General features: G+C 36.0%; 1 protein-coding gene across 1 annotated transcript in view; it reads right to left on the bottom strand.

The window, feature by feature from the left end:
- Nucleotides 1-1,583: 1,583 nt before the first annotated feature.
- Nucleotides 1,584-17,988, bottom strand: part of LOC107676623 (multiple epidermal growth factor-like domains protein 9) — a 31,591-nt gene continuing 15,186 nt past the window's right edge. The window contains exons 3-6 of the mRNA XM_016471214.1: nucleotides 15,026-15,165; nucleotides 9,593-9,742; nucleotides 5,293-5,562; nucleotides 1,584-2,154 (exon numbers count right to left, since the gene is read on the bottom strand). Of these exons, the coding sequence (XP_016326700.1) occupies nucleotides 1,667-2,154; nucleotides 5,293-5,562; nucleotides 9,593-9,742; nucleotides 15,026-15,165 (1,048 nt within the window). The 3' untranslated portion in view covers nucleotides 1,584-1,666. The remainder of the gene's footprint in view (nucleotides 2,155-5,292; nucleotides 5,563-9,592; nucleotides 9,743-15,025; nucleotides 15,166-17,988) is intronic.

Below are 17,988 nucleotides of genomic sequence, written 5' to 3'. Positions count from 1 at the left end.
TTGAAACAGGCAGTCTGTTTCCTTTACAAAAGCCTTGCAGATTGAATGAACTTCCTCTGATTTCCATTGAAAATTGCAAAGCAAAAGTGAATTTCCCAGGTTGTGCAATTGGGACAGACTGAAACCTTGCGAGTTTTCTATACAAAAAGGTTTTAGGTGAAATTATCTTGGCATGTGGGTCCAAAGGTCTTTCAGCTGCCTCTGAAATAGTGAAATCCCCTTTCATGTAGCTATTAACCGAAGTTTAGCATCCTTAAACTCAAACGCACACAGTTCAGAGGCTCATTTAAGAGGCAATGTATTCGCATTTTATCATTATTGTGTCTAAGGAGTAACATGTTAATGGCTTGTCTTGTATTTCCTTGAGTCCTCTCTGAAATGTTACAGGAAATATTGTACGTGAAAACACTTTGCATGAGGACATCACATAGGAAGCAATGGGGAGCTAAATAGTGTGTAGAATCAAATAAAGTTTTGGCTCCCAGGCTACCTTCTTTCAAGAATCATCCAAATTAACAGGATAGTTCATCAGAAAATGAAAATTTGGTCCTTTACTCATCCTTACAGGGTTAGTTCACCCCAAAATAAAAAAATGACAATTCTGTCATTAATTACTCACCCTCATGTCATTCCAAACCCATAAGACCTTTGTTCATCTTCGGAACACAAATTAAGATATTTTTGATGTAATCCGAGAGCTTTCATACATCAACGCAACCACGTTCAATGCCCAGAAAGGTAGTAAGGACATCTTTAAAATAGTCCATGTGACATCAGGGGTTCAACCTTAATTTTAAGAAGCTATGAGAATATTTTGGTGCACAAAGAAAACAAAAATAACGACTTTATTAAACAATCTCTCTTCGATGCACGTTCACGAGAGCCGGCGTTCTGACATAGAACCCAGATACACTGTGTCTTGTTTACAAGCAGAGAAAGACGCACGCTGTACATAAAACAGTCTTTGTAAACATGTCTGAAGATTTCATCGGAGGATGACTTGCAACTTTTTGCCCAGCCTTACTTATTCGAACCAGAATACACAGACTTAATAGCTAAGAGAGATGGATATTCTACATCAGAATGCCGTGAACGTGCCTCGACGACTGACACGGAAGAGAAGAAATTGTTGAATAAAGTCGTTAATTTTGTTTTATTTTTGCACAAAAAGTATTCTCATGGTTCCTAACATTACGGTTGAACCACTGATGTCACATGGACTATTTTAACGATGCCATTACTACCTTTTTGAGCCTTGAACGTGGTAGTTACGTTGCGGTCTATGCAGGGTCAGAAAGCTCTTGGATTTCATCAAAATATCTTAATTTGTGTTCCCAAGATGAACAAAGGTCTTACAGGTTTGGAACAGCATGAGGGTGAGTAATTAATGACAGAATTTTTTCATTCTTGGGGTGAACTATCCCTCTAATATCATCCCAAACTTGCATGATTTTGTTTCTTCAGTGGAATGCTAAAAAGGTCATTGAAATTGGCCCAATTTTGTTTCGGACTCCACTTATTTTTAGTGTCTTCAAAATATCTTCTTTTACGTTCCACTGAAAAAAGAGTCAGGTTTGGAAGGACATGAGAATGAGAAAATTATAACAGAATGTCCATTTTTGGCTGAACTATCCCTTTAAGAAAAGATACAATCATACCGACGACTTCACGCTTTGTACATGTTGGCGGCAGTGGCGAGCGCTAACTGTCCATTGGCCGCGACCACACATGGCTCCTCCTCCAAGAGTCCATTGGGGTCAGCGTGCGGGATGCTGTCGTGGTAGCTGCTGAAGCTGATGTTGTCTTCCTTCAGCTCAATGGTCCAAAACGGGGCGTTGAGTTTCCGATTGCGGTACTCACGATACATATACACGCCTCCGACGAAGCCCATGAGGAGAACGACCACCACGATGATGACGGCCAGGATGATGATGTTAAACTGCGTCCAGGACACTACTGTCAGGGCAGAGGCCGTGCTGTTGTGTCCTGAGGAGTCTCCCGTGTCGGACTGAAGGGTCGGTAGGCTTGGGTGGGTGGTAGGGGAAGAGGAGGAAGTGAGGAGGCGGGAAGCAGGTGTAGAAGCAATAGAACTTGTGGATTTGGGGATTTCTGCAGTGGAGGTCTTGATGTCCTGAGTCGGGAGGATTCTCACAGCTGAGGGAGAAAGAGAGTCAATGATTTAAATGGTTAGTGTGTCTAAACAGATGATAAAGGTTATAAATGAAAAATGATTAACTAAGAACATTAGCTGAATAAGCATTCAAGATGAATCGCAAATCAGCCAATAAACCAAACAAATTAGGATTAGGACTGCATCAATAAGTTCATCAATTATGAAACAAGTTCAATTCAGTGATAAGCAGCTTTACAGAATAGAACAACAGTGCTGTTATTGTTGAACGCTCCCATTAAAATCAACGTAAATGGAAAATGTATCCTCCAGCACACCGTCATGACAGCTTGTTATAGTTTGTACAAAATGTCACAATTGTATGGCATATAGAATTTATTTAAAATGTAAATAACTGTTTTGTTTTTCATGCTGCTAAGAGGGTCAGTGTAAAGTGGTCTACTTAGGCCACATCAAAAACAGCAACATATTCATTTAGGAACACAGATTTGAGCTCCTTTTTGTATATATATATATATATATATATATATACAGTGGTGGCCAAAATGATTAGAACACTAGTATTTTCACCAGCTAAACAATGTTTTTAAGTCATTTCTTTCTTTCTTTTGCTGTAGTGTGTCAGTAGGAAATATCAGTTTACATTTCCAAACATTCATTTTGCCATTAATTGTAATAATCCAGTGAGATTTTTGTTTGCACAACAGCCAGTGATCCACATTGAGATCTGATCTCATCATCATCCAGTCTGTCTAGAAAGACATGAACAAACTGAAACAGACTAAATCCAGAATAACTGTGGCAACGTCTCCAAGATGCTTCAAGAAACCTACCTGTAAAGCTCCATCACTGTTAAAAGTTTTAGGCACTAGTGTAAAAAATGCTGTAAAATGAGGATGCTGTCAAAATTAAAGTCATAAATAGATTTTCTTTATCAATTAACTTCTATTAACTAAATTAAATCAACATTTGGTGTGAGTGTGACCATCCTTTGTGTTTAAAGCAGCTTTTGCCCTATAGGTGCACTTGCACATAGTTTTTCAGGTAGCTTTGCAGGTAGGTCTCTTGAAGCATCTTGGAGACGTTGACAGAGTTCTTCTGGATTTAGTCTGTCTCAGATTGTTCATGTCTTTCCAGACAGACTGGATGATGGTGAGATCAGGGGTGTATTCCAGAAAGCAGTTAACTTACCATCTGCTGAAAAAAAAAAAAAAAGGAAACTGCTCTGTGGTGTGGCTGTTTGTATGATGAAAATCTGGATAAAATGCAATTATTTTTAAATTCTGTTATTAGGATCTATTTCAAGAAAGTACTATGCATTTCCATAAAAATGGATTTACTATTTTGCAATCAATTATTGCATCATGTGACTCACAAAATCTATTTCAAAATAAGCTAAATTTAAAGGAAAAAAATTTAAAAAGGCACCCCAACAGGAAGCAGATAAGACACGTCAAGCATGTCAAGTTTTACCCCCCACTATTAATCACATTTGTAATATTTGACGTGGAGCTACTTTGAACTATCATGACCTTTATTCATATTTTCAGTACTGTGGTCTGATGCCTCCACATGATGGAAAACATTAATGCATTAACAAGCATTAAAGATGTTAAAACTTTGCTGATTTGTGTGGATTCAGCATATGGGTGTCTAACTGTTCAAATCTGTCAAAAGAGTAGAAGAAAAATGCAAATATATACATTTAACGTCAAACCTCGTCATCTGTATGTCCATGTTCATTTGTCATCTACCCTAAAGTTAATCTAATATCTAATGTTATAATACTTTAAATAAGGCATTGTCAAAAGCATAGAGTGCCCAGGAAGTCTACACTGACCATAAACATCCGCCTCAAGGATCCTTATCCTTAGTTAAGGTAAAAGTGCGAACGGTATAATAAAATCATAAAAAAATATCCAGACTACATCAAAGCTTGCATTCATTATTCATGACTCATGTGATGGTATCCCAGCAACCACTTCTGCAACAAATGCACCCGCATATCTTTGACGTGACTTCATTATGAGTTACTGATAAAAAAATGCAGTGACACATGCTTTTTCATCAGTGGGATCATGTCACACTCCCACTGTCTATTCAATGACCACCTGATAAATATTGCACACAAAACAGTGAGCACTTGCTAAAATCCTCCATTCGGACTTGCAGTTTCAGGGAATCTGGCTGGACGTTTTTACCAGTCAGCCTGAAACTGGCTGCAAGATACCACTTTTGAGGAAGAAAGAATCACAGGACTTGCAAACGTTTGCAAGTTTCATGATATCATATGAGTGTCTGTTAAAAATAATTGGTAATTTTAGATGGACAGAAATTGCGGTATATCACATGCCAAACACTCTATCAGTGCAACATGTCAAGGAACATTTTTATGTACACTAAAATATTTGGAAAAATATATATATATTTTTTTTTTAAAAGGCTACATATTTGATCAAAAATACAGTAATATTATTAATTATCATAATATTATTACAATTTAAAATAAGCGTTTTCTATTTTAACATATTTTCAAATGTAATTTATTCGTGATGCAATGCTGAATTGTCAGCTTCATTACTTCAAGTCTTCAATGTCACATGATCCTTCAGAAATCATTTTAATACGATGATTTCCTGATACACACACACACACACACACACGCAATACAACAATAATAATAATATTTTCAGCAATGATGCATCCAATTGATTTGAGTAAAAACATTTATAGTGTTACAAAAGATGTATGTTGAACTTTCTATTCATCAAAGAATCCTGAAAAAAATAATGACAGTTTCCACAAGAATATTAAGCAGCATGTTTTCAACATTGAGAAGCATAATTAATAACTGAGCACCAATAATGATTAATAATAACTGAGCAGCAAATCAGCATATTAGAATGATTTCTGAAGGATCATGTGGCACTGAAAACTGGAGTAATAATGCTGAAAATTCAGCTTTGCATCACATGAATAAATTACATTTTAAAAATATATTAAGATATAAAACAGTAATTTAAATTGTAATCATATTTCACAATATTCCTATTTTAATTGTATTTTGATCAAATAAATGCAGACTTGTTAAGCGTAAGATATGTTCAAAAACATTTAAAGCAATCCAAACGTCTGAGCAGTAGTGTATGCTTCCACAGTACCTCTCAGGGTGCAGTTGTGGTAGCGGGCGTCCCCCGTGTATCCACGAGTGCAGATCTCACAGTGTGCTCCCGCTGTGTGGTTGATGCAGTGGTGGCAGTGGCCAGTCTCAGGGTGGCAGATTTGTGGCATGGAGCGAGGGTCGGCGTTCCCATTACAGTCGCAGGGCACACAGACGCCTGCGGATTTAAATAAACCGTCCGTGCACACGTTGCATGTCGGGCCGGAGAAGCCAGGCTTACATTGGTCACATACAGGTCGTCCACTGGAATCTGTAAATGCAGTTGAACAGATCTGATCAAAAACTAGAGTTACATTATGACACAAATGTGCAAACAAGGGATTTGTAGTTTATTTTATGAAGCATTATACAGTAATATTTTAGTTTCCTCATGCACAGCCTTCAGATCCCTTTCTAATCCTGGATTCATTTTAATGTACAGTGGGCCAAAAAGGTATTTGGATAGTTGTGCCATACATACTTGAAAATGTATGAATGCATTACGTAATGCAACAAGATATATATTTTGTAAGACACCTGTGTGAAGTTGAAGGGAACTGACTTCATACAATCTATGAAAAACATCTAATTTGTTTTTGTCTTTTGCTAGAAAAAAAAAGTCATTTTTATTTAGTCTTATTTGTCATGTCATATTCATTAATGTATTCCATTTCACTCTGACTAAAATTTAAGTAAATGAAAATAAAATTTTAATTGACAATTTTAGTTGTAGAAGAACATGTCGAACTGTAACCACATTTAAGTAAACATGAACATTTATTAATTTATACATAGCAAACAAATTAAGGTTTTATCAACATGAAAAAAAAAAGAAGTATCAGATAACAACCATATTCTTTCTAGATTTTTCTTCTAAACACACTAGTGTATTACTAGTAAATTGTTATTCTTTGATTCTGAACTTTTGGCATTTGTTATGGTGAACAGTACTATGTTTGAATTAAAGTAACTGAATTATTGTCATGAATGATGGATTTTGTTGTCTTGTCTTTGTTATTGTTGATGAAATAATAAAAAATTGTCAGTCAACCCCTTTTTAAGTTATTATTTGTACAATACAATATATATATACACAGTACTCTTTAGCATCTTACAAGTGTTTTTTTAAGTAACCAGTGTAAAATATTTTTAGGGACAACTTGTAGTTCCAACTCTGACAACTACGTGGCGCCATAGCACCAAATTTGAGGCCTGACACTATTCTACAAAAGTGCAGAATAAAATGACATGAAGTGGTCTCTTTGTAATTTATTTATTTAAACCTGTATATATATATATATATATATATATATATATAGATAGATAGATAGATAGATAGATAGATAGATAGATAGATAGATAGATAGATAGATAGATAGATAGATAGATAGATAGATAGATAGATAGATAGATAGATAGATAGATAGATAGATAGATAGATAGATAGATAGATAGATAGATAGATAGATAGATAGATAGATAGATAGATAGATAGATAGATAGATAGATAGATAGATAGATAGATAGATAGATAGATAGATAGATAGATAGATAGATAGATAGATAGATAGATAGATAGATAGATAGATAGATAGATAGATAGATAGATAGATAGATAGATAGATAGATAGATAGATAGATAGATAGATAGATAGATAGATAGATAGATAGATAGATAGATAGATAGATAGATAGATAGATAGATAGATAGATAGATAGATAGATAGATAGATAGATAGATAGATAGATAGATAGATAGATAGATAGATAGATAGATAGATAGATAGATAGATAGATAGATAGATAGATAGATAGATAGATAGATAGATAGATAGATAGATAGATAGATAGATAGATAGATAGATAGATAGATAGATAGATAGATAGATAGATAGATAGATAGATAGATAGATAGATAGATAGATAGATAGATAGATAGATAGATAGATAGATAGATAGATAGATAGATAGATAGATAGATAGATAGATAGATAGATAGATAGATAAAAAAGTGACAGTGACCTTTGGGTTACAAGTCCGACTCTATAACCATTAGGCCACGACTTCCCATAGATAGATAGATAGATAGATAGATAGATAGAAACACTATGGTACTCCAAGATACTTAAAAATGCCAAGGTATTACCACAGTGCCATACCCAGAAACCATGGTATTGCCGTGATGTGCCTGTAAGTGGAATCAGGAGGAGGAGCCATCCTTAAGACTCTTAAGTTAAGTGTGTTCAGCACTGGCCCACACACACACACAACCGGTGTCATCAATGAAATATTCATGATTGGAAAGAAAGCCAGTTAGCAGGATGTGTGAATGACTGTGCTAGATTAACATCCTGACCTGCCCGACTGCTGCAGCACTCCCTGACTGAGCTACAACCGCCTGCTAGCAGAAACATCATGCAGTAATGCAAGCTTCTGCAGTTTCAATATTCATGACACCGCTGATCAGTTTCCTCAATGGCCGCTGTTGCCAGGGCAACCCCTCCCTGAAGCAGATCTCCCCCCACACGGACCCCCTCGCTGCCACAGCCTGTGACACGAGATGGAGACAAACTGCCGGCCAGTGACAGAAGGAAGCGGCCAGACGGCAGAGGCATTCATTTCAGCACTCCTCCCGTTCCTGCCATGAGATCTCGTGGGCCGTGCCTGAGCCAGCCTCATGCTCCAGCTACAGACAGTGTGATGCCAACAGACGAGGCTTCACCACCTTCAGCATCACCAGGGGAGACGACTCAAGAGTTTAGAAATGCACACACACACACACACACACACACACACATTTGGCCTAGAATTTTTGCTCTTTTTGAGTGTTTTGAGGGTTTTGTAACTATGAAAGACCCCAAGAAATGGCTTGACATCAGACATCAGTTCGGTGGGACATTTCTGTGTCTGTCTATGTGTGTATGAATCCATCTATCTATCTATCTATCTATCTATCTATCTATCTATCTATCTATTTGTATTTTTTCCACAGTAAAAAGTACTGTTAGATGTATAAACCTGAAGAGACACATAAAACTGAAAAAAAAAATGTAAAAATTGTTTTCAATTATGCTCATGATTTTCAACCTCTTTAAAAAGCAAAATTAAGCAGTACTGATGTCAAATTCTATATTTTAGCTTATTTTTGTATTTTGTATTTTATTTTTGTTTTTATTTTATCACTTTTATTTATTTGTCAGTATTATATTAATCAATTATTTTATATAATCAATTATTTTCAAATTATTACATTATTTATTAGTATTTATCAAGTTATTTATTTATTATAAATATTCTATTAATTAATGATTATATTTATAACTATTACATTAAAGATTTGATTTAAATTATTAACATTTATAGTTAAATAGTTGTATTTAAATTATATGTATAAATTATTTATTTAAATGTAATTATTTATTAAATTATTTTATTTAAATATTTGCACAATTTTTCTCTGAGCGTTTTGGTGGATACCCAGCTTAATAGGTAGTAACTTAGCAGTAACTTAGTAACTTAGCAGATCGATGGGAATTTCAAGTACACTTCCCTCATCTTCCACTCTCTTGCATTTTCCATCTCTCTCCTTTATAAGACAATATTAAACTCAAATAAATATTTCATGTCCACATTATATATATTTATTTGTTGGTTTGTTAAGTACAAATAGCTGGCATACTGTACAGTCTGACGATCACTATTAGTACAAATATAATGATCGGTTGACTGTACATTATGCATTACATATTTGGCCTATAAATATATAAATAACACTGAGTGAGTACACTTATATAAGAGTTCTGAACTTTCAGTGCCCTTTCTCTCTCTCTTCCTCACGCTGGCTCATTGACTTTCCTCCTCAGGCTCCAGTGACCGTAAATGTAAAGTGACAACCCAAAGCCACATCACCATAGCTGTTGCTGTGCAAGTGCATCCAATGGAAAGGCAGCTGAGATGGAAACAAAGCCGCTGATTGGCTCTTCAGTACCATACAAATTTTTAGCTGTTACAAAGATTGAATACCAGGTTGTGTATAAATGACAAAAACATCAAAAGATCCTAATTATTCCAGACTTTTGACCGGAAATGTAAATGTCCTTGTCCTCTTGTACATGATCCATCAGTGCATGTCATGCAAAAAGGAAAAAAGTTTGTTATCACATCTCACATCAAAATCGAACTTTCTGTGCCTACTATTGTTCTGCCCTGCTGAATAATTCCCAGTCACTTTCAGGACATCATGTGCTGAGCGCAGAAGCTGCCCTGACCCCTGTCAGCGTGTCACAGAGACGCAGACTCACCGAGATGGCAGCTGCTGCTGGAGCTCTCGGAGGAACAGGGACAAGGCAGACAGGTGTCCGAAGACCCCTCACCATGATGCCGGTAGAAGTTGGGCAGACACTCCTCACAGTTGTGGCCCTGAGTCTTGTCCTGACAGTCCAAACAAATACCTGAGGAAGAGAAGGAGAATATACAGAACAACTGATCATTAGCAATAGTTCTGACTGAACATCAGACTTCCTGAGAATCTTATGTAAATCATTATATAAGGTAAGGGCTAGTTTAGCACAGTGAGCCTTGAAAAGCTCTTTCTAAAACAAAGAAATCTGCTTTTTCAGAGAAGAACCTATCACCAGTTTAAAGCTTATGTTTAAAGTGCTCTCGGTCTTAAATGGCACTAGGTAATTTCTTGATGATTTAGGCCTCAATCTAAGAAATGCTGTACTGGAGCTCTAGTTAACATTCAAGATCAGGGTTTTCAAGTGGAGAGATATAAAACAAAGGCCACAGTTTCTGTCAGTGCTGTTAATGTTGACCAAAACAATTAATTTTATTTTTGTTCATTGAAATTAAGATGAACTAAAATAAAATATAAATATTCATTTATATTCAGTTGAAGTACTAAAATTAAAAGTTAAATAAGTAAAAAATAAGTAAAGCAAAATAAGAAAAAAATAATAATCTAAATAGAAATATATATAAAAAAAAAGATAAAACATAATTAACTACAATTAATTAAAATTAAATTCAATTTAAAATGAAAATTAAAACTTAAAATCTAAAAATAAAGGATAATTTAAAGTACTAATAAATAGGATAGTGGTATATAATAAAACTAAAATAACACTAGCTTCTGACGTTTTTCATTCATGACACTTAACATAACTTAGGCACAGCATACATTTTGATAAATCAGTTTGGCAACTAGTTAATTAGTCATAATTGTTTAAAGCTATGTTAAATATTCCACTATTTAATTTGAATTTTAAAACTATATATATATATATATATATATATATATATAAAAAATGTATGCAGTCAGTGAAAGTGTAAAAGCATATCAAACATAAAAATCTACAGAGAAGTGTGGAAAATTATGGAATTTTGAAATGGAAAATGTGTAGGAACCCTGGAAAACACTATCTTGTCCATGACAGAAACATAATTTTCTTAGCAGTCCAGCAGTTGATATTTGTCATCCTTCTCAATCCGCCTTATAGCATATGTTTGTGGAGTTCTGTGGAAAAACCTAAAATCAGATTTTTCCTTTTCCTTGCTCCTATATATATATATATATATATATATATATATATATATACAGTACACACACACACACACACACGCATGCAAGTGTAGCTAATCTGTTAACAGGTAAGCAGTTTATTTTTATATTAAAAAATTATATTATACTATAAACCAAAGTTGCATGTAATTTCAAGTATATTAATTGAAATTAACAGAAAATATTAAGCATTATGTACTTAATATTATAATAATGTTTATAAATTTTAATGAAAGCCTAAAATTATTAGAGAAAAAAGTGTGCGTATTAGTACCTTAATAGTACATATTTTAGTACATATTTTGTACATGTATGATACATATTGTGGTTGATGAAAATATGCAATCTTGTGTCTGTATATCTTTGTCATTTTGGAGAGATTTTTCCTATGGTTTAATTACGTTCACTCTTAATTTCAGAGCTTATATTTTTCTTCTTTGTTACAATTACATGAAAGCACTGCATTTGGTTTGGGCTTTATCACATTTGAAGCTGTAAGTTACAGTTTTCCAGTAGGAGTTTTGCGTGGACAATGACAAAGCAATCTAACTGGCCAAAAGCCTTTGTGTACTTTGCGCACTATTGTTTTGGCTCTGTGAGTTACTGCCTGTCTCTTGTGTGTGTGTGTGTGTGTGTGTGTGTGTGTGTGTGTGTGTGTTTGTGTGTGGTATTATGCTGCAGGGCGGCTGTGAGTCTATGAACTGTAAGCAGTCTCTGGAGATGCTGATTGAGTTTTATGACTGAGGAGGGCTGTAAATCTGACTGTGGCTCTCCGTATCGAGGAAAGGTTACCAGCTACCATCTGCACACACACACTGCAGAGATGGAAAGACAGAGACAGATGGGTTCCTAGACACACACGCGTGCACATGCACTTGAACAAGCAGTTGACAAACACATCTCTGACTTTAGTAGACTGAGGCCCGGGTGAAATGATTTAAGGAAAACACGCCTACACTTCTCAGATGTCAGCAGGTTTGCTTAACAGATTAACACACACACACACACACACCAGCATGATCATAATGTTGATAGGGTTTTTTGGTCCTGATTCAAATTGAGGTTAATTAAGTCCAGGTTGCCTAGGATACATGGAAGAAGAGAGAAAAAGAGAGGGAAGTGTCGAGGATGTTGTGATGAATCGCTCTAGGTGAGTCAATCTCAAATCTGGAGATATCATTTTAAAGGAACAGTTCACCCAAAAAAAGAAATTTTGCATTAATTCATGTCATTCCAAAACAAAAGTATCATAATATTCTTGTAGGAAAAGAGAAAGTATAGCTTGACTGAAATATAGACAATCTTCACCTGCAGAGAATTGAACACAAGAACCAGATCAGTTCAATTCTTTGTCAAGGTGGATGATCTTATGGATATAATTCCTGTTTTTGAAGTTGTATTTAGCTCAATATTCAATGTAGAGAGACATTAAACTACATTTTCTAAGATTTTAACAGAGAGATGTGAGAGATTTTTTGCACAATGTTAGCAGACAATGTAAGATTAGCATCCATTCATTTTAATTGTAGGAGAAACTATAGTTAATTTGGAGCTTTTGTGTGCTATTTTCATCTTCCAGGTTTAAAATATTTTTAGTGTTAACTATAGCATGTGTTGAGTATGTATATTTTCTCACACTCATGGTGATGCTTCACTATGACAGATGCTTCAAACTGAGATCATGAACGATGTGTGAGAAATCCGTACATGGATCGCCAGAGTGTTTGTTTTCACTTTGTAAGAGTTCTGAATGGCATAAATTCATCATATTTAGCCCATCATATATACCATGACCCATCCATACCACGAGTGTAACCGGTCTTTAGAACTTCTTGATATAACTGATCAAACAGCTTGAATAAACACTGCAAAATAACAGTTCCAAAAGTTAATAAAAATACAACAGTGTCCTCATATATAGTTTCTGCAGAGTACAAATGCATTAAACTATAGCTGTATGCAGAGTTGGACAGTAGTGAAGTATTTTTACTTTACTCGTGTAAATTTAAAAAGTATCTGTACTTTATCAGAGTGTTTTTCTTTGGAAAACTTTTACTTCACTACATTCCAAAGCATATTGTTGTACTTTTTACTGCACTACATTTCATAAATAAACGTTTTTTTTTACCTAATACTTAAGAACATTGAAAATTTAGTACTTTCTTATACTCAAGTAAAACTCTGAATTACTTTTACTTGAGTAAAAGTAAGAAAGTACTAGATTTCTAATGTAATTAAGTATTAAATGATATTTAATATGAAACGTAGTGCAGTAAAAAGTACAATATTATGCTTTGAAATGTTGTGAAGTAAAACTTTTCTAAAGAAAAACACTGACAAAGTACAGACACTTGAAAAGTACTTTTACAGCTGAGTAAAAATACTTCACTACTGTCCGCCTCTGGCTGTATGTATTTGTGCAAGCAATGTACGGTGGACTTACAAAACCCATGTATGCTATATTGGATAATTTTGTTGTGTGCATTGGTGAATCACAATGTGCATTTATGAAATTGACTGGATCAGAAGCAGTTGGTGTGTTGTGTTGTTTAACCGGTTCTGAAATAGGTGTTTTTACCACCCTTTAAAGGGGTCATGACATGGATTATTATTTTTTTTTATTTATTTTTTTTTATATGTTCCTTGAGGTTTACTTATTAAGTTAATAAAGTTTTTTGCACAAAAAAACAAATAAATATGTGAAAAAAAGATTTTTCAACCCTCATTCTGAACCTCTCTTAGAAACAGGCTGTTTTTAAGGGGCATGTCCTTTAAGGCTTCTCAGTAATCAGCCACTGTTATGATTGGCTAACGTCATTGCATAGGAAACAGTATCAACGCCCCCACGCTATTGCACGTTTTGTGTGCTTTGACAACATGATCAAAATAAAACGGTCATTTCCAGACGAAGCAATATGAAATAATTTACTTACAGTTGATGCAGTCAAATCTAGTACTGCTTTATCTTTCAAGAAATGTTTCTTTGTGAACTCTACATGACACTTTGCCTCATTTACAAAACAAAATGCTCCGATCAATCCTCTGACACGATCCGGGGTGCCATTAAAAATAAACTATCCACTTGTTCCTTACGCTGGAATCCTTCTGATATCTGTACAAAGACGCAAACAAGCTGTTTAAACCAAACTCCATTTGCCCTATTGACGACAGACTCAAGCACGTGGACTGTGTCAGAAAGTGAACGCGCATCTGTATACTGTATCCAGTGTAGACAAGATAGCGGCAATGATTGTAATTTCTAATTGTTTTTGACACGACGCGACGCTCGCATTCAGCGTGATCAAGTGCCGTTAAGTGACTGAATGCCAGTGGGCGGGGCCTATGGTGAGAAGATGACTATTCGTCAATGTCTTGCTCTGGAGAGAGTGTTTATGCAAACGACTGTGCCCAGCTGACATCACCTTGTCCCTCGGATCCAAAACAAGCAGTTTTCTGAGGGTTATTACATAAATGCTTTTTTATTGATGATGAGGACATTTTAAAGGGTTAGTTCACCCAAAAATTTAAATTCTGTCATTAATTACTCACTCTCATGTCGTTCCAAACCCACAAGACCTTCGTTCATCTTCGGGGAAAAAAAATTAAGATATTTTTGATTAAATCCGAGAGCTCTCAGACCCTCCATAGACAGAAACACAACTGCAATGATCCCAGGTCCAGAAACATAGTAAGGACATCGGTAAAATAGTCCATGTGACATCAGGGGTTCAACCGTAATTTTACGAAGCTACGAGAATACTTTTTGTGCGCAAAGAAAACAAAAATATCGGCTTTATTCAACAATTGTTCTTCTCCTCATCCTGTCTGCAGCGGTGCGCCGCCATTGTGGAGAGTACCACGACTACGTTTCTGTGCCTTGATCGTGGTAGTTCCCTTGCTATCTATGGAGGGTCAGAGAGGTCTCGGATTTAATCAAAAACATCTTAATTTGTGTTCTGAAGATGTACGAAGGTCTGACAGGTTTGGAATGACATGAGGGTGAGTAATTAATGACAGAATTTTCATTTTTGGGTGAACTATCCCTTTAAGTTATTAAATTTGCAGGATTTATTAAGCATACAAAGCCCTCTTCTGTATCAAAAGATCAAGGGAAATTTGGTTTCTCACGTCAAGACCCCTTTAAATGATGCTGAACGTGTGCTGGACTGACCTGACTGAGGGTGGCAGTAGGTAGAGTGGTTGTTGCATTGGCACGGTTGGCATCCTGTGCTGCTGAAGTGAAAGAATCCAGGGTGGCAGTCGTCACACTTGGGCCCGTATACACCTGTCTTGCACTTACACAGCCCTGAGCTGCAAGAGAGAAACACAGAAAACACACATGAAAAAAACACTAAATCACTGCTTGACAACATTTATGACACTGGCAGCCTGGAAATTTTGTGTCCTCTTTGTGCATCCAGTTCCTGTGGTATCTGATCACACACATGGCTTTGCCCTAGACAGCTAACAATCCTGGTTAAAAATGCAGTCATGCACACTTTAAAGCACTCTAGACCTTTCATTTTTTAATTCCACCATCTCTACATGTGGGTACACATGAGGGACCTGTGGCCCAGACCACATTTGAAAACCATCTGCTGCTTCAGACCGGATTCCAGGAATCCCTCTGCATCTCTCACACACACACACACACACACACACACACACACACACACACACACACACACAAACTGTGTTTAATCTCAATGTGCCTGTAAAGTTGTCAACCCATAATAACAGCAGTCTGGCTACTGAAACTACATAAGCTGTTGGAAGTGCTACATATGTAGGAAATCACAGAACCAACCAACAGAGGAAACCCTTATTGAAAAAACCAGCATATGCTGGTTAGGTATGTTTTGAATCATGACAGCTGGTTTGAGCTGGTTTAAGCTGGTTATGAGCTGGTCCTGAGCAGGAGCTAGTTGCTCAGGACCAGCTTAGAACCAGCTCAAGACCAGCATAACCAGCTCAAAACATACCCAACCAGCATATGCTGGATTTGTCAACAGCGATCAGACACCCAGAAGAAAAAAAGATTGACAGAGAATAATCACCTTACAATTCGTCTATTTATGTAGAACCAAAATCACACAACCACTAATTATACAGTATTTTTAAATTTTCTGAAGTGTCACATGGCAATTGCAGCTCATGTGATTGGCCAGAACTGAGCATCCATTAGCAAAGATGGCAGATTTCAAACTGTACTTCCAGTGGCTTCTGCGCCCACAGAGAAACTACCATTGAGATTAAATCCCAAACACTATGTTTAAGCAATAGCAATAGGGATGCTTGCCTTCGCAAGTCCACTAATGACCCCTTATGCTTATCACTCTTTCATTTAGTAATTTTGCTGATTATGATGTCATTTAATGGATGCTTTAGTCCTCACTCTTGTTAAAACAGTCATTAGTCTACTCCCCAAACACATAAACACGCCTCCATATCCCCCAATCACACACACACACTCTCACACCCCAGGGCTGTTGCGTCAGGTCTGGGGTGAAGGTTAAGGTGAGGTGGCGTTTCCAGGGGTTGTGTGATTGGTGCTTGTGTGTGTGTAGAGCGAGTGATAGATGAGTGAGGGGCAGATGATGACACCCGTGGGACAAGCTTAAAGCGCTCAGCCATGCTGACAGGAGCTCAACGCTGGGGACCCCAGAAAAACAACAACAGCAGCGATAAAAGAGCCCACGAATGAAGCACAAAAGAAAGAGGAGATTTGAGAGGAAGAAAGAAGATTTTGAAAGAGGGAGAAAGAAACAAAGCATCATAGGGGATTTTTTTTTTTTCCAATGGGCAGTTAGTTTGATGCCTTAAGACAGTGGTCGCCAACCCGTCGATCAACCCAACGAGATTGGACTAGTTTTATTGCGAAAACCTGGCAACCCTGTTCAAAAACGTTTTGCACCGTTTTGTCGGGGCTGAACGCATCCCTGTTGTTTTTGTTTCGTGCAGATGTTTTATGTAGCAAATAAATAAATAACACCTAAAGTCAGACCATTCTGTTTTTGTTTAAATCCTGGAATTAATCTAAATCAAATCAAAAACAACTGCCTGTGCAGATCGTGATTAAAATGCAGTGGTTGCCTCTAATTTCAAATGGCTAGATATTTTTGTTTAAAGCCAGTTTGTTTGTTATAGAGCAAATAGCCAATAAATAAATTTGCTTAAAAATCACTATCAGTATCAGAATCCAATTTGCTAGTTAAAAAAAAAAGAAAGAAAGAAAAGAAAATCTGAATTCTGATTCAGCTATGATCGGCGCATCACTAATTAAAATACTAAGTAAAAGGCCTCAAATTTGAAGTACAATCTGGGATGTCTTTTTCTATCAATTCTTCAATAGGTAGATATTGTCTTTCATAAAGGCCGAGGTCAGGGATCTTGGGCCTAAAAAGGTTGGTGACCACTGCCTTAAGAAATATAAATGAAATACAAACATACATTAATAATTCATTTATTAAATACTTTTTTATAATACTGTAATGACATTTAAAGGGAAGATATAAATTGTCAAAATAATGCCAATAAATGGCTCTTAAAATAGGGACAGGATCAACATCATCAATGTTATCGTCATCATCATCCACCCACATTTACAGGCGAGTTGTCGATATAACTTATGGAAATTGTGACACTTGAGTTTCGCACAAGGGATGTTCATTTCGGTTATTTTTCCTAACCGACGCTCGTTAACCGATTGTTAACCATTAACCGACAAGATTATTTTAAATTAGAATTGAATTAAACTCGTTAAAAATACTAACATTTGTTTCCCGGGGATTAATTTTACATGCACAAAAAGCAGCAAACAACAGAACATGAGGATTCACATGGTAATATCACATCATGCACCTGCAGTGCTTCTGCGAGCAGAGAAAAACATAATAAAGCTAGGCTATATATATATATATATATATATATATTAGGGGTGGAACGGTTCAACTTACGGTTCGGTTTGTATCACGGTTTTAGGGTCACGGTTTCGGTACGATTCGGTATGTGCTATGTTTAGGGAAAAACTATACTGTCAAATAAAAATAAAGAAAATATGAATAATCTATCTAACTACAAGCAACAGCACAAATAAATACAATAGAGTAAAGATACAAATAAAATAAACAGTGA

This window comes from Sinocyclocheilus anshuiensis, unplaced genomic scaffold (assembly GCF_001515605.1).
Source record: "Sinocyclocheilus anshuiensis isolate Anshui unplaced genomic scaffold, SAMN03320099.WGS_v1.1 scaffold296, whole genome shotgun sequence".
Taxonomy (NCBI): Eukaryota; Metazoa; Chordata; class Actinopteri; order Cypriniformes; family Cyprinidae; genus Sinocyclocheilus; species Sinocyclocheilus anshuiensis.
The sequence above is the reverse complement of the archived record's forward strand: the minus strand, read 5'-3'. Positions and strand labels throughout refer to the sequence as shown.